The 24,794-nt window shown below is 50.6% G+C and overlaps 2 protein-coding genes across 2 annotated transcripts; one reads left to right on the top strand and one right to left on the bottom strand.

The window, feature by feature from the left end:
- The first annotated feature begins 565 nt into the window (after positions 1-565).
- LOC110318241 (uncharacterized protein RAB5IF homolog) lies at positions 566-10,208 on the top strand. The gene is made up of 4 exons (XM_021193105.1): positions 566-856; positions 2,530-2,633; positions 8,971-9,100; positions 9,688-10,208. The coding sequence occupies exons 1-4, from the start codon at positions 743-745 to the stop codon at positions 9,727-9,729; spliced, it is 390 nt and encodes a 129-aa protein (XP_021048764.1). The 5' UTR covers positions 566-742; the 3' UTR covers positions 9,730-10,208.
- A 631-nt stretch (positions 10,209-10,839) lies between these two features.
- Positions 10,840-23,711, bottom strand: Sla2 (Src like adaptor 2). Its single transcript, XM_021193101.2, has 8 exons — positions 23,404-23,711; positions 20,448-20,581; positions 16,568-16,667; positions 16,168-16,254; positions 15,428-15,531; positions 12,466-12,615; positions 11,544-11,676; positions 10,840-11,198 (listed from the first exon to the last, which is right to left on the bottom strand). Exons 2-8 carry the CDS (start codon positions 20,545-20,547, stop codon positions 11,078-11,080), a joined length of 795 nt encoding a protein of 264 aa, XP_021048760.1. The 5' UTR covers positions 20,548-20,581; positions 23,404-23,711; the 3' UTR covers positions 10,840-11,077.
- Positions 23,712-24,794: the final 1,083 nt, after the last annotated feature.

The raw sequence follows: 24,794 nt of genomic DNA on the forward strand, positions 1-24,794 counted from the left end.
CGCAGAATTGTTTCCCAGCGAGACAGGATGACGTGACCGGGGACTCACCATCCTCCAGCAGGTAGACAGCCTTGCACCATCGCCAGGCGGGGGGACTTTGGTTTGGTTTGTCTTTTTCCATAGTCATCAACAAAGTCGTGAATAGCGTGTAGGTTTAGGAGAGAACGCACAGAAGGTAACTCCAGCCGGGCAGCCCAGGGCTTCCGGGAACCGAGGACCCGGCTCGGGAGGCGGAGCAGGATGCAAGGCCACTTCTTCTATGTGTTGCTCCAGGGGACAAGTCACGGCTCAGCCCGCAAGGAAACGTCCTATCTCGGCTTTCCTCCGAGGGGCTGGGCCTCAGCCTCCACAGCGCCTCCTCGCGCACAGGTCGCCTCCGGGCCGCACTTGTCCCTTGTCGCTCACCGTCCCCCGGCGCCCGCCGGAAGCTTCCCTCACTTCCGCTCACCGGAGGACGCTCGCGCCGAGGCGTCGCCGAGCTTCGGAGCCGATCTCTGCGTGGCCGCCGATTGGCTGTGTGCGCACGTCGTCAGGGCCCCGCCCCTCCCTCGGCGGCGCCTGCTCCGTGGAGCTTAGCGAGCCGGCGGCTCGGCAGAGCGAGCGGAACCTCGGCGGGCCACGGCGCCTCGTTGCCCCGGACTGTCGCTGCCGCCCCGCGCGCCGAGACCCGCCATCCCAGACCCCGACTCCCTTCGGCTCGGCCCGCGCGCCCCACGCCCGGCTCGGGCGGCGCGACGGGAGGATGAGCGGCGGGCGGCGGAAGGAGGAGCCGCCTCAGCCGCAGCTGGCCAACGGGGCCCTCAAGGTGTCCGTGTGGAGCAAGGTGCTGCGGAGCGACGCGGCCTGGGACGACAAGGTGCGGAAGGCCCGGCGAGGGAAGACCGGCCCGGGTCTCCCTCGCCCTGGCCGATCGGCCGGGCGCGGCCATGGGAGCAGGGAGCGGGGTGGCAAGGGGGCCGGCGCGTAGTGGAGCGAGCGGAGCTCCGGCCATCCAGCCTCCGGCGTTTGCCCCGCAGGATCCGGAGTAGTTAGCGCTTCTGAAGACTGCGCACGTGCCGGGTGCGGAATCCCCGAAGCGCGTTTACTTTGTACATTGCAAGGGGGGGTGGCTCTGCTTTTGCTCGCTTAGATGAGAAGGAAGGCATGCCCTGTGAGCTTGAAGACTCGAGAGCCGGGTCTAAGACCACCTTAAGAGGGTGTGAGTTAGTAAGAAAGTCGCTAGACATGGGTTAGAAGAGGTTGGGGACTTCAAGATGCACTCGCTGGTCATCTCCAGAGGATCTGAGCGTGGACACCTCCTACCATTGCTCCATTCTGTGATCTTCAAGCCTGTCACCATGCAGCCCGATTGTAGGTGGTTTGAAAAGAATGCTATATTTGGACTCCTTCCGTTGTTTGGACTGCAGAAATTGGGCTTCCCTCCCTTCAGTTCCGCCATGGAGGGGGGAATACTTCCTGAAGGTGCCCTTGGCCTGCCCCCAGCCCTGCCCAGCTCTTGCAAAACCTGTAGTCTTTTGTGATCTGCTGTGTCATATTTTTATCTTCCCCGGTCCAAGGACTGGTGTCTAGAGTCCAGCACAAACCTGAGTGCTCTCTTTGTTGGGTGAAACTTAGATGTACTGACACAGGCCTAAGCACGCACTTCTCCACTACAATACTTCCCTAACTCTTGCTTTCTCAAAAGTCACTGTACAGGAAGGGTGGGAACTGAGGTTAATAGTTTTTCTTCCTGGAGACTCTCTAGAACTTAGCTGGTCAGCCAAGGGTTATCTGTGACCAGGAGCACAGTGCGCACCGTCACTTCAAAACAAACTTCTATTTATGCAGCTTCTTTTAAAGAAGTAACGACTTCTCTAGATTATAGTAGAGAACAGGCTCTGGAATTAATCACTTAATGTCTAAATATATCGCTTCCCATCACACTTTAGTAGAAGAAATGACAGAAGAACCACATACGGAGCAAGGTGGTGGTGGTGGTGGTGCACACTTTTAATCCCAGCACTTGGGAGGCAGAGGCAGGTGGATTTCTGAGTTCGAGGCCAGCCTGGTCTACAGAGTGAGTTCCAGGACAGCCAGGGCTACACAGAGAAGCCCTGCTTGGAAAACAAAAAAAGAACCACATATGGGGACCAGAGAGGCCTCAGCAGCTGCAGTTTAGAGTGGGCTCCAATCCAGGCACCCATATGGTGAGTCACAACGGTCTGTAACTCCAATTCTGAGGAATCCAGTGCTCTCTCGTCCAGCATCCATGCGCAGCAGGCACATATATGGTGCTCATGCATACGTTAAAGTAAAACATACATATAAAATTTAGAAAAAGAAAAAAAAAAAAAAGAATCACATGCCAAGATAGATTTAGTGGTCCACACCTTTAATTCAGTACTCTTGACCCAAGGCCTAGTTTACATAGTAGATTCCAGGGCTACTTAATGAAATTGTAGGAAATATTTAATAAGCTTTTGCTTCTCCACCTGTAGCTGTCCTGTGGCAGCCACTCCAGATAATGCATACATTGTATCTTTTCTATAGGATGAATTTTTAGATGTGATCTACTGGTTCCGACAGATCATCGCTGTGGTTTTGGGTGTCATTTGGGGCGTTCTGCCCTTGCGAGGCTTCTTGGGAATAGCAGGGTAAGTCTTGGGTATCACAGTCTTGTGGTTTTGTCTGTCTGAGACAAGGGCTCACTATGGACCTTAGAACTTACAGCCACTCTCTTGCCTCGTCCTAATACATGCTAGGATTGTGAGCAAGACACTGCTCAGGATCCTCATTTCTATTTTTTATTTAAAAAAAATATTTTTTTAAAGGCACAGGGTCTTGTGGGGCCCAGGTTACCCCGTGACTCCTGCTCCTCTTGCCTCCTTTGCCCAAGTGCTGTTGATGATTCCAGGCGTGCATCAACATGCTTGGTTGGCTCTGGTTTCCTTTTATGACTGGCAAAGAAGTCAGCATTAGCACTCCTGGGCTGGTACAGTGGTCCTTGTTCCTCGGCCTGGGAGCATCTCATGTCGGGACACTGGGCCAGTCTGTTTGTCTAACATGCCTTCTTGCAAGTGGCTATATATTATTGGCAACAACTGTGGCCTGTGTGGAAGTTTGGGAAGTAGAGGAGTTTTGTTTGTCATTGATGACCTTTTCATCGTTGTTGTTTTTGTTTTTGTTTTTGCTTTGCATTTTGCTTGATAAACAGCCCTTGGCCTTGGCAGGCGTTATTTTCTGGGTCCCTACATTTTAAAAGTGGAGGCCTGACTTTGCATATTTTACTTTCCTCCTGGCCAACAACAGCGTCCATGACACCTGCTCATGGCCCAGGCTAGGCAGTTAGTGAAATCGAGTCTGTGCCGGTGGAACTGCATTTCAGGACAGTTAAGTTGGAACTGTGAGTAAGCTCTTGTAGAAGGAAGAAGGGAGGCTGCCTTTTCTCTTTGCCACAGGGAATGTAAGTGAGCACTCGCCTGTCTCACCTCTCCCCCACGGAAAGCCATGCTGGTTGGTTGGGGGATGACAGGGTCTCTTACTAGTTCTCCTCCTCCTCCTCTTTTAAATGTGCATTGGTGTTTTGCCTGCATGCATGGCTGTAGAACGGGGTCAAATATTGGAGTTACAGGCAGTTGTGAGCTGCCACGTAGGTGCTGAGAATTGACCCCTGGTCCTCTGGAAGTACTGTCGGTACTCTTGACCACTGAGCTCTCTCCAGCCTCTTACTAGTTCTTTAGAGAGGGGGAAGTGAGTATGTTTCAGAAATAGAGTTGTATAATTTCTTGGACAGTAGTAATCCCAAAGAAATATATAGTAGCTCCTCTTGTTGACAGATCTATTCCAAGACCCTCAGTTGATACTCAAAGCCAAATACATATCTCTGAAAAAGTTTAAATTATAAATGAAGAGCTAGACATGATGGTATACGTCTGTAATCTCTGAACTTAGGAAACTGAGACAGGAGGCTCTCCATGAGTTTGAGACCAGCTGGACTGCATAGTGGGTTTCTGGCCAGTCAGCCAAGGATATGAAATAAGACTGTCTCAGGAAACCATTTTGAAAAATTACAAGTAAATTGTTGTGAGAGATCAACTAATAAAATAACAACTATGCCCGGGGAAGGCAGCACACACCTTTCATCCCAGCTCTTGGGAGGTAAAGGGTAAGCAGATCCCTGAGGTCCAGGACAGCGAGGGCTGTTACACAGAGAAACCCTGTCTTTAAAAACCAAAACCAACCAAACAACCCAGCTACAATAATACGGCCATGTAATAAAACTACACAGTTCTTTTCTCTGTCTCAGAATATTTAGTTGTCGTATACTACTTCTGCTAGTGATGGTGTTAGATATTTGCAGAAAGTACTTAATGGCTTTTTTAGTGTATCCAGATTGTTAGCATTACTCTTTAATTTTGAGGCTGTTACTAAGTAGACCAAGGGTTGTCTGAGGACAAGCACTGGTACTGTCACAGGCCTGATAACCAAGCCACCATTGACTGACAGGCAGGATAATCTGCAGTGTAAATGGAGGAATGATGTGGTGGAGTGGAGCAGCAAATTTCACTCACAGCGTGGAGTGGCTGCAGTTGAAGTGAATACAGTTTATTTACATGGCACATGTTTATTTGTGGAATTTCCCATTTGTCCATGATTGATGGTAGATAACTGAAACCACACAAAAACTGAGGAAGAGGGACCCACTATTCTGTGCCTCCTAACCAAAAAAGTGTCCTACTTTTTTTTATACCGAGGAAGGCATTATATAAGGAAACCATTAAGAGTTGATGCTGTGGGTGCTTAAGGTGGGTTGGGGGTGACATTGGACCTAGGATTCATACAGCTTCTCCTAGGTGGAGAAGTAAGGTGCTGATCACCGCACTTGAGCTAAAAGAAAAGGCAGAGAACAGTGCCAGAGGATGAGGAGGGTGTCCACCAGGGTAAGGGAGAGGTGGTGTGAGTTCAGAGCTCCCACACCTGTCAGATCTGACAAGACTATTTTTTCTCTTTGGTACACAAGCTGCAATGTCTGTGCATCCGGAGGCCAAAACAGAACGCCAGGCATCGTCCTCTGTTGCTCTGCAATGTTGCCTTCAGACAGGGTCTCTCACTGAACCACTAGCTTGCCACCCCAAGGTAGGCAGGCTTGCCAGCACGCTCTTGGGGTCTGCTTGTCTGCAGCTCCTAATACTGAAATAACGAATATATATTGCCGTGACTGGGCTTTTATGTGGGTGGTGGGGATTTGAACTCAGGCCCTCGTGTTTATAGAACTGTGTTCTTAACCACTGAGGTATCTTTACAGCCCTTAAAACATTAAAAATATTTTTATTCGTTTTCATGGCATTCAGAACATGTTGGTTCTCTCCTTTCACCACATAGAAATCTAGAGGTTGAGCTTGGGCCAGCAGGTTTGGCTCAAAAGCCTTTGCTCACTAAAGCCCTTTTGTAAGATTTTGTTACGATTTCCTTTTTTTTTTAATGGCGACTTAAACTGTAACTCTGGCTGCCTGGAACTCACTTTGTAGACCCACTGATTTCAAAGTCACAGAGATCCATCTGCTTCTGCCTCTGTAGTGCTGGGATTAAAGGCATGAGCTACTATGCCTGCCCTTCTGTAGGATGCTGAAAGGACATCTCTGAAGACATGCAGTCTGGGAATGATCTGACGAGTGCCGGGGTAACCCGCTGCTCTTCCTTCTGTGTGCAGACAGCCTTTAAAAACTTCATAGAAAACTCCGCATCCAAGGTCTAAGTCTGCTACTTTGAAGCTATATAGTCTTGGGCTTACCTGAGATCAGTTTCTTCATCAGTAAAATGGGGACAAGGAGTGACTGACAGGTGAATTAAGTAGGATGAGTGAATAACTTGCTAAATGGAGACTAGTTCATCAGGCATGCCGTGAGTCCATCCACTGCTATTGTCACATGAGTAGGTTTACAGAAAGCGGTAAAATGTGTCTGAGAGAACAAGAAACTGAATGCGCTTTGTACTGACTGGGCCAGTGTGTGGGGCCACTGGGCCAGAGTTTCCCATTTCTGGGATTCAGTCCCACACTCAGCGCAGCCAGTTTCTCACCCTGGACAAACCCCGACTTCCTCTGGGTTGGCACTTTCCCCACTTTGGAAATGTCAGGAACTCTGATTTTGTTATTTCTCCGTCCCCGGCTTCCTTTGCTTTAGGACTGACCTCCTGGTGCTTGTCGCTAGTGAGTTCCCCTCCTCTCCAGTTTAGCTGTCCTCTGTCCAGCTTACTTCATTCTGTGTGGCAGTCGGTTACAATAAAACTCATGCTTCCTTTTTTTGTAATTTGCCTGAGAACTGGCGGACAGCTCTTCTGTTTACTAAGGTATTGCGTTGATGACCCACCTCTGGGTCTCAGCTCAGCATAGGATCACTATGTGGTCAGACAATGCTTGTTAAACTGTTTCGTTTATATGTGTATATTGTGTGGATTTACTTCATGTGTGTGAAGTGGACGCCCATTCATGTAGAAGTAAGAGAACAACTTGGAGTCAGTGTTATCCACCTTGTGGCTTGAACTCAGATTGGCAGGCGCAGCCTTAACCATGAGACATCTCACTGGTCCTTTTGTTGTTTACTGCAGGGGACAGGGACTCACTATATTATGCAGGCTGACCTTGGATTAATCTTCCTCATCCTCTGAATACAAGAATGACCTTGAACTATTAATTTGTTTCCACCTCATACTGGGCTTACATGCTGTGTGACTCTCTTCCTCATTTATTCAATAGTGATTCTCGTATTTGAAACAGTTAGGATGACGTCATTCTAGGGCTTTCTCACCCCTTCCTCTAACCTCACTTACCATAGATTTAAATGCCTTTATTTCTGTGATGGCTGTCTGCATTGGGTATTACTTCTGAAAGGAAGTTCCTGTGTCAGCCTTTTTCTTGTTACCCCACTGAGTTACTCCACGGTCCTTCTCCACATCAGCTCATTATCACTATCCACCCCCCCCCCCCCCCCCACCCCCGCCACACACACACACACACACATCCATGACAGGGTTTCTCTGTGTAGCCTTCACTGCCCTAGAACTCACTTTGTAGACCAGGCCAGCCTCGAACACACAAAGATCAGAATGCCTCTGGGATTGAAGGCATGGAGGACCACTGCCCAGCTTTTTTTTAAAGAATTGTTTATACATTAGATGTTTTGTATGTACATAACATCTATCTGCACACCTGATCCCATGAGATTACAATAATATATAGTGGAGAGCTATCAAGTGTTTATGGGAAATTGAACTCAGGACATCTGAAAGAACAGCCAGTGCTCTTAACTGCTGAGCCATCTCTCCAGCCCCTTTTTATTCTTAAAGACAGTTCTTATTCTAGCCCAGACTGGCCTTGAAATCCCAGCGGTCCTTCTTGCCTCAAACTCCCAAGTATTGGGTTACAGGCACAGGTGACCCATTTCCAGGGCTAGCTTATTATCTAAGCTTTTGAGTATCAGTCTCTAGCTAGAACCAGTAAGTCAGCCTGTCCAAAATAAAGGTCCTTTGGGGGATAGGAGGTGGCCAGATGCCAAGATTTCTGGCAGAAGATGAGGGTGTGGCTACAGTATAATCAAAAGCCTTGTTTCTTTGAAATCCAAGAACTGTTGCACTCACAGCCCATTGGGTTTAAAATGCCTCTGTCTCATCTTACCTCTTCAGCCACATGCTCATCTCCAAGACACATTTACTTTCCAGTCCTGAAACATGAGTAACAGATGAAAACCAGACTTCCCCACTCCTGCTCCTTCTGCTCATGAGAAACCCATTATATTACTGTCCACAAGCCAGACTTGTGAAGCCTGTACACCCAATCCTCTCACCTCCAGTAGGATATAGTGATTCCACCAAACACCCGTGTAGTACTTCCTTGCACCAGTCTGTGTTCCACTCCTTGGAAACAATCTGCATCACCCCACACACGCTCACACTCCTTCCCCATCCTCTATTCATTGTGTTCAATTTCTGCATCAGCTCAATACATCCTGGGGTCAGACAGATGGGCTTCATAAATCATCAGTTTCAACTCCATTCCCATTGCTGTTATTAGCCCCTAATAGATGATAAACTGGAGGCAAGGGTATCTGGTTTACCTCGTCACTGAGTAACAAGCAATTCATAAATGGTCTTCTCTTGGGAATTAGTGCAGAGAGCAAACAATGTCTTTACTTGCTTTACTAGGCCATAAAGCAATTAAATATGTCTGTCCCCTGACCATCCTTCAACTAGAGCTATGTTGAGGCTCATGGCTGGTATAGGTCTTACTTAGAGTGGCATGACAGCCATGCTAATTTCTTCAAAGAGACAGAGAGAAACTGTGTGCTTTACATTGGAGAATGAGTGAGTGTGGTGGTAAAGCTCCTTTAATCCCAGCACTTGGGAGGCAGAGGCAGGAGACCTCTTGTGAGTTTAAGGCCATCTGGTCTACATAGTGAGACCCTATCTCAGAAAAGTAAAAGTGTAGATTGGAGAATTGGGGCGGTGCTTAGGAATGGAACTCAAAGTTGAGTGTGTCTAGAACACTAGACAAGTGTTCTGACATTGCATTGAGACCCCTGCCCTGTGCTTTAAATGTTTTATTTCACACTTGTGACTAAGAGTAGTTGTTCCTTCCTTAAATCTCCCGTTTAATTAGGTAGGCAGCTCCACTTAAGGTCTAGACATTTGAATTATTTCCTTCACTCCTCAAACCCTAATAACTATCAGAGACCCCTGGTGTTGTGTGTGTGTGTGTGTGTGTGTGTGTGTGTGTGTGTGTGTGTGTGTGTGTGTGTGTGTGTGTATGAGGGAGCCAAGGCCCCGCTGGATAGACTTACCCAAACACACATAATGAAGTAAACAGATTGAGCCTGTCTTCCTAAGATTGGAACTTTTGTCTGGGGGTCATCCCCTACCTGGGCAGGGCAGGGTGGGGGAGAGCCTGCAGCCTCAGAGCTTACAGTTTGTGTTTGGTGTTTATTCCCCTCACTCCAGATTCTGCCTGATCAATGCAGGAGTCCTGTATCTCTACTTCAGTAATTACCTACAAATCGACGAGGAAGAATATGGGGGCACATGGGAGCTCACCAAAGAAGGCTTTATGACATCATTTGCCTTGTTTATGGTATGTATGGCTGGTAGTTCTACAACAGCTTCTGTTCATTTTATGAGATGCCAGGTTGCTCAGAGAAAACACTCACTGACTTACTAAGAGTTCAGACTGAGCTACATAGAGAGACCTTATCCTCAAAAGAAAGAAAAAAAGCCAAAAATGTAGATATGTGTATATGAAATATATCCATTATTCATAATAGGGGAAAGCAGCCACTCACACGCTGCCATCTGAAGTGTAAAGTGTCTTCTGTGCATACAGTAAAGTGATGAGTGTCTGGTCCTGACTATAGGTGAACCTTGAAAACATTATGCCAAGTGGAAGACTCGAGATATAAACGGCTACATGGTCCCCTTAGTAAAATTCAGAATACACACGGCCAGAGACAGAAAGTAGGTTAGTGGTTGCCAGTACCTGAAGGGAGAGAGATGGGAAGTGACCGTGGGAACAGACTTTTTCCTTTGATGTTTTGAAATTAATGATAATTATCCTTTATGAACATCCTAAAGACCTCAGATTTATACATTGCCTTCTTCATGTGGGGGAGGAGCCTGTGTTGGTCCAGGTGGTGACATGAATATTGCTTGTGTCTCCCATAGGTCATTTGGATCATCTTTTACACTGCCATCCACTATGACTGATGGCGTTTGCTCCCATCTCTTCTGTCCAGTCCAAAGGACCCTTTTACTACAGCACAGATACATGCTTATTGGGGCACTCCTGCCGTGTGGAACCGAGAAGACCCACATCTCCTGAACTTAGAATCAGCGTGTTGGGCATCAGTGTTTTCTGCAAGGGTTGTGAAACTTTTCAAAGAACCATCCACCTTTGGGGAAGCATTTCTGAATTTGTCCGTTGTCAACTGTTTTTCCTTGGATACCATCATGTAACAGCTGTTTGCCAAGTGGAGCTGCTGTTGAATTTGATGCTCCTCTGGATCCGGATGAAACATTGTCTTCCTTGGTTCTCCGTCAGGTGTACAGTTTTTAAACCATCACTGCATCTCAAGTCTTCTGAAAACGCCATGTGTGTGGTCCATGGCACAATACAAGCAGCCATCTAATAAGTCTCCATTGTAGGATGTTTTCAGAAACTTGAATAAACAAATCTTTAACTGAAAGTGTGTTGGCATGCCTGGTAAACTAAAGCCTTGCTTACCTACAGACCTTACCCTCTGAACCTAGTAGCAGGGTTTAGCAGAGCCCCTGCTCTCCTCCCCCCTCCCTCTCCTCCCACAGCAGCAGTAGTAGCCAGACTTTCTCTTTTGGCTGGAGTTGGTGAAGGCGATTGCCTTGGTGTTGGCATTTCAGAGAGGGTCCACCACCTGATGTCCTGACTCAGTACTGAGATAGGTGACTGGTCTAGATGTGAGATTTAAACGGTGTAATTTTGTGTTTGACCACCAGGTGGCAAGACAGGTTGGGGAGGACCTGGCTGTGTTTGAACACTGTGGTTGGCTGAAAGGACTTGATGGGAGGGAGCTCATGGGAAGCTCTGGATTGTCAGTCTTCCCCTTGCGTGGGAAGCCATCCAGTGTGTTCCTCTTGTCTTTGCTTTGTCTTTGCTTTCTGAGCCAGCCTACCATCTGAGATGTGTTTGCATTCTGAAAAAGACCTGTGGATTTTCCCAGTATGTTTTCTCTCTATGGTAGTGATGCTCTCTCTGTCTTTTAGGAGGGCTGAGCAGCTGCTGGACTGGACATTTCTCTCGGGAAGTGACTTATCAGACCTCGGAAGTATTTTATTCTCTGTAGTTGCCCAGCCCTGCTTTGAACTGCACTGCACATGGACAAGAAGTTGTAGGCAAGGGTTGAGGCCTTGGAAGGAGATACATGACTTATCAGGAGGCCCAGGTGAGGCCCTGAGTGTCTGTGCCCCACCCCAGCCAGCTCTACTTTCACAGCCTTGCCTCCTGGAGCTTTGTCAGGGTCAGCGGAGTCGGAGCTCTCGGTGCCACAGTCTCGGTTCCCTTTCGCTTTGTGCTTTAGGACTAAGCATCATCCAGGGAGTTCTCCTCAGCCAGGCTGATGTAGGAACTGAGGGACTCTCGGAGCCCCTCACTGAGCAGAGACGCCTCCCCACTCGCAGGTGCTTCCAAAAACAGGAGGCTGCTGTGGATGGGGGACAGCGAGTGAAGGAGTCACTTCCCCTGTGCTTGCCACACAGTTCACTGCCCTCAGAGCAGTACCATGCCGCTGACAGACTCGGGCTCCTCATTTCTTACTGATCTTACTCCATCTTACCTCCCTATTCAGGACTGTGATCACCCGCCCACTCTAACCTTCACCCTACCCTGGCTCCCCTGAGGTCCGTGCCTCCCTTTCCCTGACTCTGCCTTGTCCTCTACACTGTTCCAGCCTGGCTGGACTCTAGAAGTGTCCCTGAATGTGACAGCCCCATTGTGGGTTGTGAGTCTATTTCTTATTCTGCCTTTATGTTTCAAATATTCTCCTTACCGGTCCAGCTTTTTCCAATTCAGTGATGATGTTGGCACAGTCACAGGTGGAGGTGTATCTTTGCCAGGTAGTGGTCCAAGCTTCTGCAGGACACACGGCTCCCTGAGGGCACAGCAGATGCCATCTGCTAGCTCTGGAAGAGATCCAAACCCGTGATATGGTACCTGCCCCAGGAGTTTTCTGTGCTTGGCATGTTGAGGGCTTGGTTGCCAAAAAGTAATAGGAAGTGAAGTCTCAAGCTGTGGGACTCATAAAGGCGGAGAAGTGATAAAAGGTTAGCTGTGGCAGTGTTATGGGGTACTTAATTCTGTGTGAAACTGAGAAGAAAAGCAAGTAGGGAGTGGTCAGCCTGGGACCTACTGTGTAGAACCACCTTGTAGGAAACCCCAGGTCTACTTTCTCAAGAGGTGCTCCCCTCCACACACACTTTTTTTTTTCTTTCCTCAAGACAGGGTTTCTCTCTGTAGCCCTGGGTGTCCTGGAACTCACTCTATAGACCAGGCTGTCCTGGAACTCAGATCTGCCTGCCTTCGCCCCCTGTGTGCTGGGATTAAAGGTGTGCACCACCACTGCCAGTAAGGTTTTCCCCTTTGTCTCCTTGACACCAGAAATGCTAGCTAAGGATTGCATTGCACCCAGGAACAGCAGAGTCTGGTTCCTGTGGGAAGAACTCAGCTTCGGTGCACATTGATTTGGAATCACCGTTGCCTGTAAGACTCTGGCCAGGCTCACGGTTGGCAGGTAGTTCTTTGTCAGCATGGGATGGAGGCAGCTCCCACCCACATCTAAGCACAAGGGCTGCATAAGGATCGATAGCAGAAGTGCTGCCTCTATATAGCTCCAGCAGGTCAAGCATCTAAGGGCACAACTGACTACCTCCTAGGCCCCTCATCCAGTCTATACCTCATCAAGCCATACCTACCAGAGTAATGTTCTACCAGGGCATGGAGTGAGGGGAAGGTGAGGCGAGGTGAGATGTACAGCCAGCCGTTGTCAAGGCGCTGTATCCTGTAGTGTCTGATCCGGTCCCAAGATGCAGGGCGGCTGAGTCGGATGGACAGGGAATAGCAGCCTGAGGAGAAAAGGGTCCAGGGTGGATCTGAAGTCTAGCTAGAGAACCCATCCCTGCCGAGGTTAGAAGAAGGAACAAACAATAGCCACAGCCCAGTCTTCAGGGGGATGCTGGGGTCAAAGGCAGGACAAAGACTGTTGTAATAGGATTATGTGGTCCTCGGGATGGGTGAGCATTAAATATCGGCTGTATGGATAAAGACTCAGGTGGCACAGGGTTGGAATGAGAACATAAGTAGATATCACCATGGCCAGAGAGAAAGTCACTTTGGAAAGTTTGGCGTTAACAGTTGAGTTATACCTTCACACCCAGCAATCCTGTCTCACACACGGGAAAAACATACCCGGCAGTGCTCTTCATAGATACCATGCTCACAAACAGCCTGTTTGGGCCAATCGTACAATGAAGTGCAGAGTTGTACCTCAGTGGTAAAGTGCTAGCCTAATGTACACACTACTATATGTTAGGAAATCCCGATGACCTCACTGATCTGAGAACCCGCACTCTATATAGTATCACTCAGTGTCACTTTGGGGTTTTGATCCTGGAACTACAGAACAAAAATGCAGACTGTCATTTAGTATCTGAAATAGGTCTGACTCCCCAGGACCCCCACTCCAGCACACACTGGGGTTTCTTGCTCTATTTCACTACAAACTGCCTTGTCCATTGAGGAGCCTCACTTGAGGGCAGTTTCAGATTCCAGATCCCAAGACACATTCCTGATCAATTAAACCAGCTCAAGCTTGCTGTGCAGGCATCCGTGTTATAAGCTTCTCCAAGGTGATTCCAACATGCAGCTAAGAGCTAGTTCTCAGCATAAGTCCCCCAGGCCAGCAGCATAAATAAGGAGCATGGTCAACCCCAGCCTGGGACCCCGTTAGCAAGCTGGGTGTGTGGTATTCCTGTAAGGACCCGTCAGCAAGCTGGGTGTGTGGTATTCCTGTAGGGACCCCGTCAGCAAGCTGGGTGTGCGGTATTCCTGTAGGGACCCTGTCAGCAAGCTGGGTGTGCGGTATTCCTGTAGGGACCCCGTCAGCAAGCTGGGTGTGCGGTATTCCTGTAGGTAATTCTGTTGCATCCCTGGATAAAAACCCACAGGGATCTCTACCCAGGCTAGGTACCTGTGCCCTTCTGCTTAAGCTATGCTGTGGAAAGGACGCCTGGAGGGGAAGGCAGGCTCATGCTTGCTTGGGAGACAACCATCCTAAAAGGTCATCAACGGGAGAGTTTTGTTTGTTTTTTGAGACAGGGTTTCTCTGTGTAGCCCTGGCTATCCTGGAACTCACTTTGTAGACCAGGCTGGCCTCGAACTCAGAAATCCACCTGTCTCTGCCTCCCGAGTGCTGGGATTAAAGGTGTACGCCACCATGCTTGGCTTCAGCAACGGGAGAGTTTTATTTGCTTTATATGTGTAAGCTAGCAAGCCCGAGGGATCCTCCTGTCCCGTGTCCTCAGGACTAAGATTACGGCATACATCACCATGCCAGGCCTTTCACATGTGTGCTGGGGTTTGAACTCAGAAACACATGCTTGCAAAGCCAGCACTTCTCAGACTGAGGCATCCTCTGGCCCCCGCTGCCTTTAATTATTTTATTTTGTAGGTGAGGGCCTTACTCTGAACTTCTGGCTAAGCCTAGATCTTAGTGTCAGCCCAAGTTGGCCTTAATTCCTGGGTGGTCCTCCTGCCTCTCTGTCTGAGAGCTACAGTTAGCGCGCCATCACTGCTAGCCTTCTGTCGGGACAGTGTCTCACACAGGACACATGCCCTGCAGTCTCTATGTAGGTCAAAGTAACTTTGAATTCTTGATCCTCTGGGCTCTGTCTCGCAAGTGCTGGGTTTCTGGCATGTACCAACTTACTCAACTCAGGGTCTTCTATTTCTGATGAGAGTGGCCTTCTGATTGACCCCTACTAGGTGCTGGCGAGAGGGACACTTTCGTCAGAGGGCAGAATGAACAGCACACAGGGTGGTCACTATACTCTGGCACCAGGCCCGAGGTAGGGTGGGGTGGGTAGCTGAGCACGAAGCACTTCCTGTGGCTTTTCTAGCTCGCAGCCGGTAGGTCTGCAGGGTCCCAGTCACCACCGCCACTGAGGTTTCCTGTTTGCAGCTGCTGCACTGGGGCCAGCTGCGCCATCACCACCCGCAGCCAGACGGGGTGTGTAAGAGGTTTGCATGAGGGTGAGGGGTTGACGTTTCTTGAAAATTAGGAGAAGCTGGAGAAAAGTTCAACTCGGGAAGCCCCTGAGGGAAGTGCATGCAGGGTGGAGGCGGAGAACAAGGACTCAGACAGCCCACCTCAATTAGGGCAGACGCCAGAGGTGTACCTGCCCTCTGCTGGGAGTGTCTCATCTCCTCCCTAGGCTGTTACTAGCAAACTTCATATTATTGACCCTTGAGGTCTCTGAGGTGCCTGGCTTGTGATGAACATTTTCCGAAAGATCGTATCATGTGCTGTTTTGTTCATGAAGGGGATTCACCACTGCTGGTCTGAATAAAATCCCGGTTGCCAAAATATAGACTAAGCTTGGATCCCTGTTGGTGAATTCATGCCCACCTTGCTCTATTGTCAAAGGATCTGCAAGGCTCAACTCCAAGCCTAGGTCCCCACTCCAGGAAGTCTCCCCTTGATTGGGCTAGGTAAACTGTCTTTCCTTTGTCCTCATAGGCCGGTGGCTCCACCCTAGGGCCTTTTACAGTTCAGGGCCTGGCTGGACTCAAGAAACCCCTAGCAACAGTCTGTCTTCTGTGACCTCCTGTCCTGAGCCCCCCTCTAGAGAGGTGGGGGTGGGAACTGCGATTACCCACCTCTCCTGGTCTGGCTCTCCCGGATGAGGAAGGCCCCTCCGGGGTTCCCAGGTAACAGGAGTAATTCCTCTGCTTTCTCCCGGCTCAGGCCCTCGTACAGCCACCTGGAGGAGGGAAGCACAACAGGGTAGGCTTGTGGGTCTTTAGAGAATCCTTCCAGACCTCTGTGTGACCTTGACGAGATCTGCCCTCCCTTGCCTTCTGGGCCCAGAAGCTCTCTGTAGCGTGAAGAGCAGGCACTCAGTAGCTTAGAGGTCCCCGGGGCTTTGCTGCTCCAAAGACTTTGGGGGCAGCCTTGTGATGGCAGCCCGGGCTTTCCTTGCCTGGAGGCTCCATTCCCAAGTGTCCTGGGCTGATGGAGTGATGACAGCATCAGCTTCCAGCCTTTATCCCATCGCTGCCTCGGGCTGCCACTGTTGGTCCACTCTCCTTTGTGAGAGCGCCCCTTTGTCTTCTTACTTCAGATTGTCCTTATAGACTGTGTCTGTCTCCTACATGTCCCCTTCAGTGTCCTCTACACTTGATCCTAGCCACCTTCCAAAGCCCCGCCCCATGACACCTCCTCTCTGGGGCCATCTCTGGGCTCCTAAGTCACCTAGGCCAAGCCAAACAAGACATGAGAGTTGTTCTCTGCTCTTTTGGAGGGCAGGGTCTAGGGTCAGCCTGTGATCCTGCATAAAGAGAACAATGTGGGAAGAATGGAGGGAGGTCCCCAGGGTGGAGCTGGGCCAGGTACTCACCCGTAGGAGATTTTAGCCACATGCACACTGGGGATGTGATACTCTCTGCCCGAGACATCTGACTGGACTGTCCACCAATCTCCATCCCTGTGGAGAGATGGCAGAGGGCGGGCACCACCTTCACTGGGAGTTTGCAAGTACCTGTCCTGCTCATTTCCCAGAATTCCCTACACCAGGCTCCTCCTTGGATAAGGGCCTGGCAGGGTGGCCAATGATCCAAGGCTTCCTGTTCCGAGGTCTGACCCCACTGCCTCTCTCCCTGCAGTGTGATGGCTGCCAGAAACCACCCAGACACATGGTCACATGGGAGCCTTCCAAGAGTAGCCCTGTGGCTCCCTGCTGGTTTTGGAAGTTCCTTCCCCCACTGTGCAACCTCAGGGGCCCAGTGTGGTAGACTTACTCAGAGACGATGGTCAGCGGCTCCCCAAGTCTCAGAGATAGTCTGGCCTGCTCACCTGCTGGGAAACTGCCCAGGGCCACAGCTGTGACCGGGTGTCTTTCTGGAGAGAGGGATAGACACGCTTACCCTCCTGGTCAGTCCTCTCTCAAGCTGTGAGGTGTAATTGATTTTTGTCTTGGCTCCCCTCAAACCCCGCCTCCTACAGGCCCCCGTCAGGAGAGGGGTTAGCCCCAGAGTCTGAAGTGTTTCCAGCAGGCTCCACAGAGCTTGGGAGACACCAGATAGCTTTGGGGGTTCCCATGAAGGCCTTCAGCTCCTGTGGGTAGAGGACCCGGTTCCTGGCCATGCCTCCATGTATGTCTTCCTCCAGAGTTTAAGGAAAGAACTCTACAAACTAAAAACCTACAGGGCAGAGGCAGGGGATACTGCTTAAAACAGCACCTGCCTAGAACGTTTGAGGCCCTGGGTTCCGTCCCTAGCACCGTAGCAAACCAAAACAACAACAACAAAAAAAACCCACCGCAGCTAGAAGCCTCTATCCCATGCATCTGAGGTGGGCTCTGAAGGGTGGTGGGACTACACAGCAGCTCTGCAGGTGGGGAAGGGGGGAACGACACCTCAGGAAGGCTAACAGCTTGGCCTGGGGCCCCAGGAATGACAGCATAGTGAGTTCTAGCACAGACACATGCTGTCTGTCAGGAGACAGAAAGCAGGGTCTGTGAACAGAGGACAAGCTCTCTTTCCAGGGTGGGGTTCTTCCCCACACACCTGGCTCTGGTTTTCTTGTTGCTCCTACGTCAGGCCTCAGGAGAGATGTCCACGTGAACCGGCTTTCTTTCTTTTTTTTTTTTTTTTGGATTTTTCAAGACAGGTTTCTCTGTGTAGCCCTGGCTGTCCTGGAACTCACTTTGTAGACCAGGCTGGCCTCGAACTCAGATATCCACCTGCCTCTGCCTCCCAAGTGCTGGGATTAAAGGCATGCCCCACCACCACCTGGCTGTGAACCGGCTTTCTAAGTCTTAGAGCACTGTGTACAGGCACAGAGTGGATTCCCAGTAGCCTATGTCTGGGCCAGTGAGTGAAGGCCCACACTGTCCTCTGAGAAGTGCCACCAGAGGCTGCTATTGCAGGTCTGACCAGGACAAGTACCCTAAGGGAGCATATGACTAAGGGGATCCAGACCTTGCATATCAGGCCCCACTGGGGGCTTTTCCCATCATTTTGCTTCTTACCAAACCCTTACCACTGTGTGTGTGTGGGGGGGAGTGTGTGTGTGTGTGTGTGTGTGTGTGTGTGATGTGTATGTGTGTGTATGTGTGTGTGTGTGTGTGTGTGTGTGTATCTCCAATGTGCAGGAAGGTGTCAAGGCCCTGATACAACACTCAGCAAGGAGAAAGGCATAATTCTAATCTCCTATCACCCTGCTCACAGGCTTAGGCTGGGGAGAGGGGAGAGTGAGGGGCTGGGTGACCGCTGCACCTCTCAGGAAGGGCCCCAGCTTCCTGGGAGGCACAGGTTCCAGTGGAGGAGTCACGGGCCTGGGTCATAGAAGCAGAGTAAAGCGAAGGCTCTCAGTGGCCAAGAGAACGGAATGGACATGAAGCCCACCTTGGAGGCAGGGCATTAGGTAGCAAGCAGAAGGCAGCCCACCCAGTCTAACCATTCCCCCAACCCTGCAGAGCCTGCCTGTGTCTGTTCAAACCTAATTCTCCTGCCTGTATCTTTCTCCTTTCCCTGCCCTTTCTCAGTAAGGATCTCCAAAAGAGAGACTTGTTAGCACGTGGATACGTCACGGTCAACAGGAAGGGTTCTTTGTCTCTAAGAAGCTCCCAAAGTACCAAGGTCCCACAAGGACTCTGGGATGCGCTCAAAAGGGAGCTGAGACCCAGGAGTAGGAAAGGAAGGACAGACAGACAGACAGGGATCCAGGAGGTAGGTGAGAGGAGGAGGGTCTCTGCTGCAGGTGGGACCAAACCTGCCCCCCTGTTGTCCCTCTTAGGTTAGTAGAAACCCCCATGGCAGGAAGCAGCTCCTTAGACGCCAGGGTCTTGCTTGCCCAACCCTGATGTCCCTGCAGCCAAGAAGGCCTGATGACCCCTGAGGGGGGGGGTCTCTCCACATGAGAGCAGAACAAAGAGGCCTGGGAAGGGTCCTTGCTCTCCTGAAAGCTGTGTCGTTGCATGCCTGGAGGGTGAGCTCAGTGGCCCAGTTTCACAGTTTCTTCAGAAAGGCTCCTCTGACTTGCCCTCCACACACTCTCATCCCTGTGACACCTGGCCAACAAACCTGACACAGCCATCATTTGCAAGGGTTTCTGGCTCAGGGGCAGAGACTGGGACCATCTTGTCTGTTGTTGTCTCTTCCGTATCTGTCACAGGGTTTGGCACCTGGCAGAGCCTCAGTAAGTTTAAGACTGAGGCAGGCCCGGGAAACAAATGGCTCCTAGACGGGGCTAGTCACAACTCATATTCCTCCTGGGACAAGACAGCTCCATTGAGAGATCTCCTCCTTTCCTTGGAGACTCGGTGGAAGGGAGGAGAGAGCCCCTGAGTGAGGTCCACTCGCTGGGAGGTCACAGCTCAGAAGCACCAGGTTGACTCAGTAGCCTGCGGCTGCCTGCTGCCACTACCTCAGTGGAAAAGAAGGTGGTGCCTGTGGTTTTTAGGTCTCTTCCTGAAGGTATCCCACGCGGAGGCGAGCGCTCCAGGGCCCCTAGGCACCTGGGATGTCAGGCCCTGTGGAGCCTGGTACTAGAGGCTTAGGTGGAGAGCAGGAAGAGAAACCTACATCTTAAGGGTCTGGGGGTTAAGAACTTGCAGCTTCTGCCCAAGCTCAGCTGCCAAACCCCTGGGCTCTGCAGCCTCAGGGTAGGTAGAGTAGGTCGTTAGCTACTCCCCAAGGCCCTCCTAACTGTGCTGCTAGGGTTGGATGATCTTGTTATCTGTCGTGGTTAGTTCTCTGAACCACTATGGCTCCACACAGCATTTGATAATGTCTGGCCAAACCAGTCTGGCTATTTCTGTGAAGATAACTTTCAAAGGACAGTTCCACCCGCTGTTTTGAAACGAAAGGCAGACTTTTCCAGTGTAACCCAGGCTATACATAAACCCGTAGTTCTCTTCATTTTGCCTTCTAAATGAAGTATGAGCTGGTATTGCTGCAGCTAGCTTGATGTTCGACTTGAAGCACACTTTTGTACATGTACTGGGAGTGGAACCACAAGCTCCCAATGTGCTTACCATCATGTTTTTGGTTTTTTTGTTTTGTTTTGTTTTGTTTTAGATTTATTTATTTATTTTATGTATATGAGTACACTGTAGTTGTCTTTAAACACACCAGAAGAGGGTGTCAGATCACATTGCAGATGGTTGTGAGCCACCATGTGGTTTCTGGGAACTGAACTTAGGACCTTTGGAAGAGCAGTCAGTGCTCTTAACCACTGAGACATCTCTCCAGCCCTTCCCATTAAGTACTCTTTTTTTTGTTTTGTTTTGTTTTGTTTTGTTTTTTGAGACAGCGTTTCTCTGTATAGCCCTGGCTGTGCTGGAACTCACTTTGTAGACCAGGCTGGCCTCGAACTCAGAAATTTGCCAGCCTCTGCCTCCCAATTAAAGGTGTGCGTGCGCCACCACACCTGGCCCCCATTAAGTATTCTTAACACTGCGTTCTACCCCCAAGCCCTCACATTTAATGTTCTAGCCACTACTGCAGGCTCAACAGAAGCCGGAGCCTGTCAGGCTCACTGGGAGGAGTATCCATAGGCTTGCACTAAAGCTTGAATTGGGCTGGTGGCCGAAGACCCGCTGAGGTACTGAGGTTTAGGTTTCTATAGCCTCCTGATGCTTGGAAAGGGCCTGCAGGCCCCACAGACATTACCTACCTGGTTGCATGGACACGGGTTCCTGGCCTGGACCAGAGGAGCTGGGGCTGGGGCTGGAGCTTGGGCAGGAGGGCTTCCCTCTGCTGGGCAAACTTCCCATCACTCCTCAGCAGACTCTCAGAAGCACACTGAACCTGGAAAGGGAGCTGCTTTGTAGACAGAGCCCTGGATCCCAGCGTGGACCCCGATGCTTGACTGTCACAGGGGAATGACCTGATCTGCCAGGGCCGAGGAAATGGCACCACAAAACTGAAGTAGCTCAACAGCCGGCCTCTCAGGACCTTGCAAGTCGTCACTATGTTAGACTAACAGACTCCAAGTGGAGACCGGGGACACGTTGGAGGTGACTTTCTTTTTTTCTTTTAAATTTATTTATTATTCTATGTGAGTACACTGTAGCTGTCTTCAGACACACAAGAAGGGGGCATCAAATCCCATTACCATGTGGTTGCTGGAATTTGAACTCAGGACCTACAGAAGAGCAGTGTTCTTAACCGCTGAGCCATCTCTCCAGCCCTGGAGGTGATTTTCTCTAGCCCGCCTTTCCCTTTCTCTTTGTGCCTCTCTGGTCCCCACCCTTTTTCAGGGAGCTTCGGCCTTTCTTGATGATCCTCCTCTGAATTCCTGTGGACTGGGCAAGCATCCATTTTGTAGGCCTGAGGTCACAGGGACAGGAATAGTCAGAAGACCCTGAGCTCTCTTCAGGCCTGTCAGGCACGCTGGGGTTGGAGGTGGGCCAAGGAGGAATAAAGTCTTGGGATGGGAGTCACAAGCAGAGGTGACACTGGTGACAATGGCACTGGGTTAGACTGCTGGGAGTCTGTCAGTCTTTGTGACATAATGGTGTCTTGCAAGGCTCTGAGCGACTGACTGACTGCTCACTTCCCTTCTTGGTGCCCCTTTCCTCATCTGAGAACCAGGGATAGCCACGCCCACCATTTGGGTCTGGGTGATAGTGCCCTGGAAAGCCAGCCCTGGGCCACACTTCCTTCCTGGTCTTGAATGTTCTCTGTGACAAATTCCTCCTGGAACTCTTCCTTTTCACTTTTCTGTTGTGTTCATTCATGGTCTCTTTTTGTTTGTTTTTGGTTTTGTTTTTATGAGACTATGAACTGGGGACTATGTGCCCTAGGTTGTCCCTAAACTCTTGGGCTCAAGTGATCCTCTTGCTTCCTAGTCCTGTGACTGTCAGTGTTTGTGCAGTCTGCCATTACCCTCTAGTCGCGTGTCCCATCTTCAGCATTCAGTTAGGCTACCGAAGGCCTCAGCCCACACCAACAGAGTGAACCAAAGTGAGCAGTGTGCTCTGTACAATGAATGTCTGGTCCTCAGGCTAAGCAGATCCTGGGTTGCTAGAAAAAGCTGCTTTTCCAACTGTGGAAAAGTTGAGTGGTCTGGGTTTTCTAATTCTTTTCAGAAAGTCTCATTGCTTTCAAGAGGACAAGATGTAATTTCACCTGGTTGGTTCCATTCAGCTGGCCAGACACTGCCAAGGGTTCACGGTTGGCAGGAGCAGCTCACAGAATAGCATGAGGACACAATGGGTGCCTTCCTTACCCTAGAGACACACGTAGCCTGGATGAGGGTGTTGCTTATTAACGCCATGGGATGACATCCATGTCCTGGAGTTGTCCCCATGGACTAGAGACACGGCCTTGTAGGGTTGACAACCCCTCTGTGCTAGCTCCCACCCTGACATGTCTTGCAGCCCTGTACCATCATCTGGAGAAACAGCATTTGTCTCTGCTGTCCCTGTGCTGGAGCTCAGTATCCACAGCACAGAGCTCAGGAACACCAGGCAGGCTGGTGCCCCAGGATTGGCTCTGGACAGCCCCTTCCTCTCAGACTTTGGGNACTGGGCAGCTTTGGTGAGGATGGTGGTTCTGCTGCCTCCTGGAGGCTGGCATCTGCTCACTGCCAGGGCAACTCTTCCATCTGAGCTGCCCTGAGGATGAGGTTCAGGCTAAGTGCGTGGCTTTATGCCTGCCATGGTGGCATGGGGGACTAACTCAGCAGCTGTGTGCCCTCAGACACTGGGGTGTCTCCTGTGATGAAGGCTCCTAACGCTGACTTGGACTCACTCCACAGGGTCAGAGGGAGGGTTGGAGGTGACCAACTTTCTTGCTCTAGCACAGCAAGACCTTTAGGACCCTTGGGCCACAGCNGACCTGCTCTTTGCTGGACACCTCTCCAGGACTCTGCAACATTCTCTTCCTGGTCTGGCCAAGGCACGGTAACTACTGGGCAAGATGTGGCCCAGGCAGTGGCAGTGAGGCCGAGGACAAACATGTGCCGGCCACATTTGCACAAGAGATCAGATCACTTGGCACACATCTGAGCGACCTCCTCTGTGCTTAGGCGCTGTCTGTGGTGTNCCGGNGACAGGGTGGGCAGANTGCTGGAGAAAGGCAGCAGACACTGCGCAGTACCCAGGCTGCTCTGCTTCTCTCTAACCCTCTTTTCACTGCGATGACCTCGGGTGGTGGATGAGCTGCCTGCTGCTCAGGCAGCAGGTNAGACAGTGCAGGGCTNGGAGGGCCATCTTGTCTCTAGTGATTTTGTGGGCTTGATTTTGCCTCTGGGACCTGAGTGCATCCATCGACTCAGTGACCTGTAGCCCCAGTTTTGTGTCTTTTCAAGCTGAGACCTGCACCCTGTGAGAGCAATTGAGATGCTGCGGGTGACAGTGATCTAAAACCTGTTCGTTTGCTGCAAGACTCTTGGTCCAGGAGGGGAAAGGAGCACAGAAGAGACCTCAGAGGCNTGAGATCTTAGGAAGTTTCCTGGCGGTAGTCAGAGGGGAGTGCCTACTGTGTCTCTGTGGATCCTAGAGACCTCCTTGTGCCACTAGCTACCAGTCATCCCCCTGGAGTATGACTACAAAGCTCACTCCCAGTCCGAGGGGACGACTCTTCTCCCCCTGACCCGAGTCCACCAGAAAAACNAGCATACTTACAGGTTTGCCATCAGACGTTTGGTGAGGGTAGTCAGCCAACGGGCACGCTGGCCGGACAGGTCAGGCCTTTGCAGGTCCTAAGGTCGTCGGCATCTCAGGCCCCAGCAGGTTCACTCTCAGCCCGGAGGATCGATCGGTCACCAGAAAGTGATCAGAGTAGGCCGAGGTATTGAAGTGATCAAGCTTCTTTGTCAGCAGANGGTCCCCACGAAACGGGCACAGCAGTCCTTTGCTTCACAGGGAAACCAGATTAGGCCCTCCTACCCAGCTCAGCAGGGCCAAAGAGCNTGGCCTAGGGACCTGAGCCTGTGTAGACCCAGGTGCTACTGCTCCTCAGAGCTCCAGCTCCCAGCTGCAGGCTCTGTGGTTCTCACAGCCCCACATTCTCCCCGCCTCTATTTCCTCTGACGCATCACATCGCAGACCATGGAGGAACCACCTAACCCCTTTCCTGTTTCTAGGGAGCAGCTGCCCCCTACACCCCCACACNCCCCCTCCCCANGCCTCAGGCTGGAGGTCCTTCTTGGCTCTTTGGCTCCATCTGGTCCAAGAAATAAAGGCATGGGGAGAGATGAGCAGGAGTTTCCCAGGCAGACCTGGCCACGGGAATCGCCAGAGCAGTCTCTGCAATTCTGATTTCAAATATTCAGAAGGTACTACGCATAGAATCACTTGGGATCTTCAATTATAGACTCTGAAGTGGGGCTCATTTATGGTCCAGTGTGATAGCTGGGTGGATAAAGATGCTTCCCATCGGGCCTGAATACCCAGTGCGATCCTCCGGACCCAGTGGTGGAAGGAGAGAACTGACATCTGAAAGTNGCCTTCGGACCTCTACTTGAGCACATCAGTGAATGATGGGGGCGGGAGGGGGATTTCTAACAAGCTTATGGGTAATGCCCATGTTGTTGGTGCAGAAACTGTATTTTGAAAATTCAGGTTTGGGACTGATATGTAGTTTAGTGGTAGGNGTGTGCTAATTATGTTCTAGACCCTGGGTTCAATCACAAGCACCTGAAAGAACAACGAGAGTGGTCTTTAAAATATGGTAGCCACAGTATCAGCCAGGAGATAGTTATGCAGGCTTCTCTCAGATCCAGTACATCAAAACATGCCCCGGTCGTACAAAGGACCAGCTTCTGCTTGGAGAGGGATTCCTGAGAGAAGGGGGAGCAGCCAAAAGAACGACTCAGGGTCAAATGGTGAGTTACAAGCTGACAGCCTAGGTTCTGCTGCTTGAGACAGCTTTCCAGATAGTAAGTAGTAAGTGTTCTCGTTCTCTCTCTCTCTCTCTCTCTCTCTCTCTCAGCACAGTATCATTTCTATGTATATTCCTGTGTATATGTCTGTGGGGGTATGCATACCACATATGGCAGGTGAGAGCCATACTG

Source organism: Mus pahari, chromosome 3 (genome assembly GCF_900095145.1).
Source record: "Mus pahari chromosome 3, PAHARI_EIJ_v1.1, whole genome shotgun sequence".
NCBI classification, from domain to species: Eukaryota; Metazoa; Chordata; class Mammalia; order Rodentia; family Muridae; genus Mus; species Mus pahari.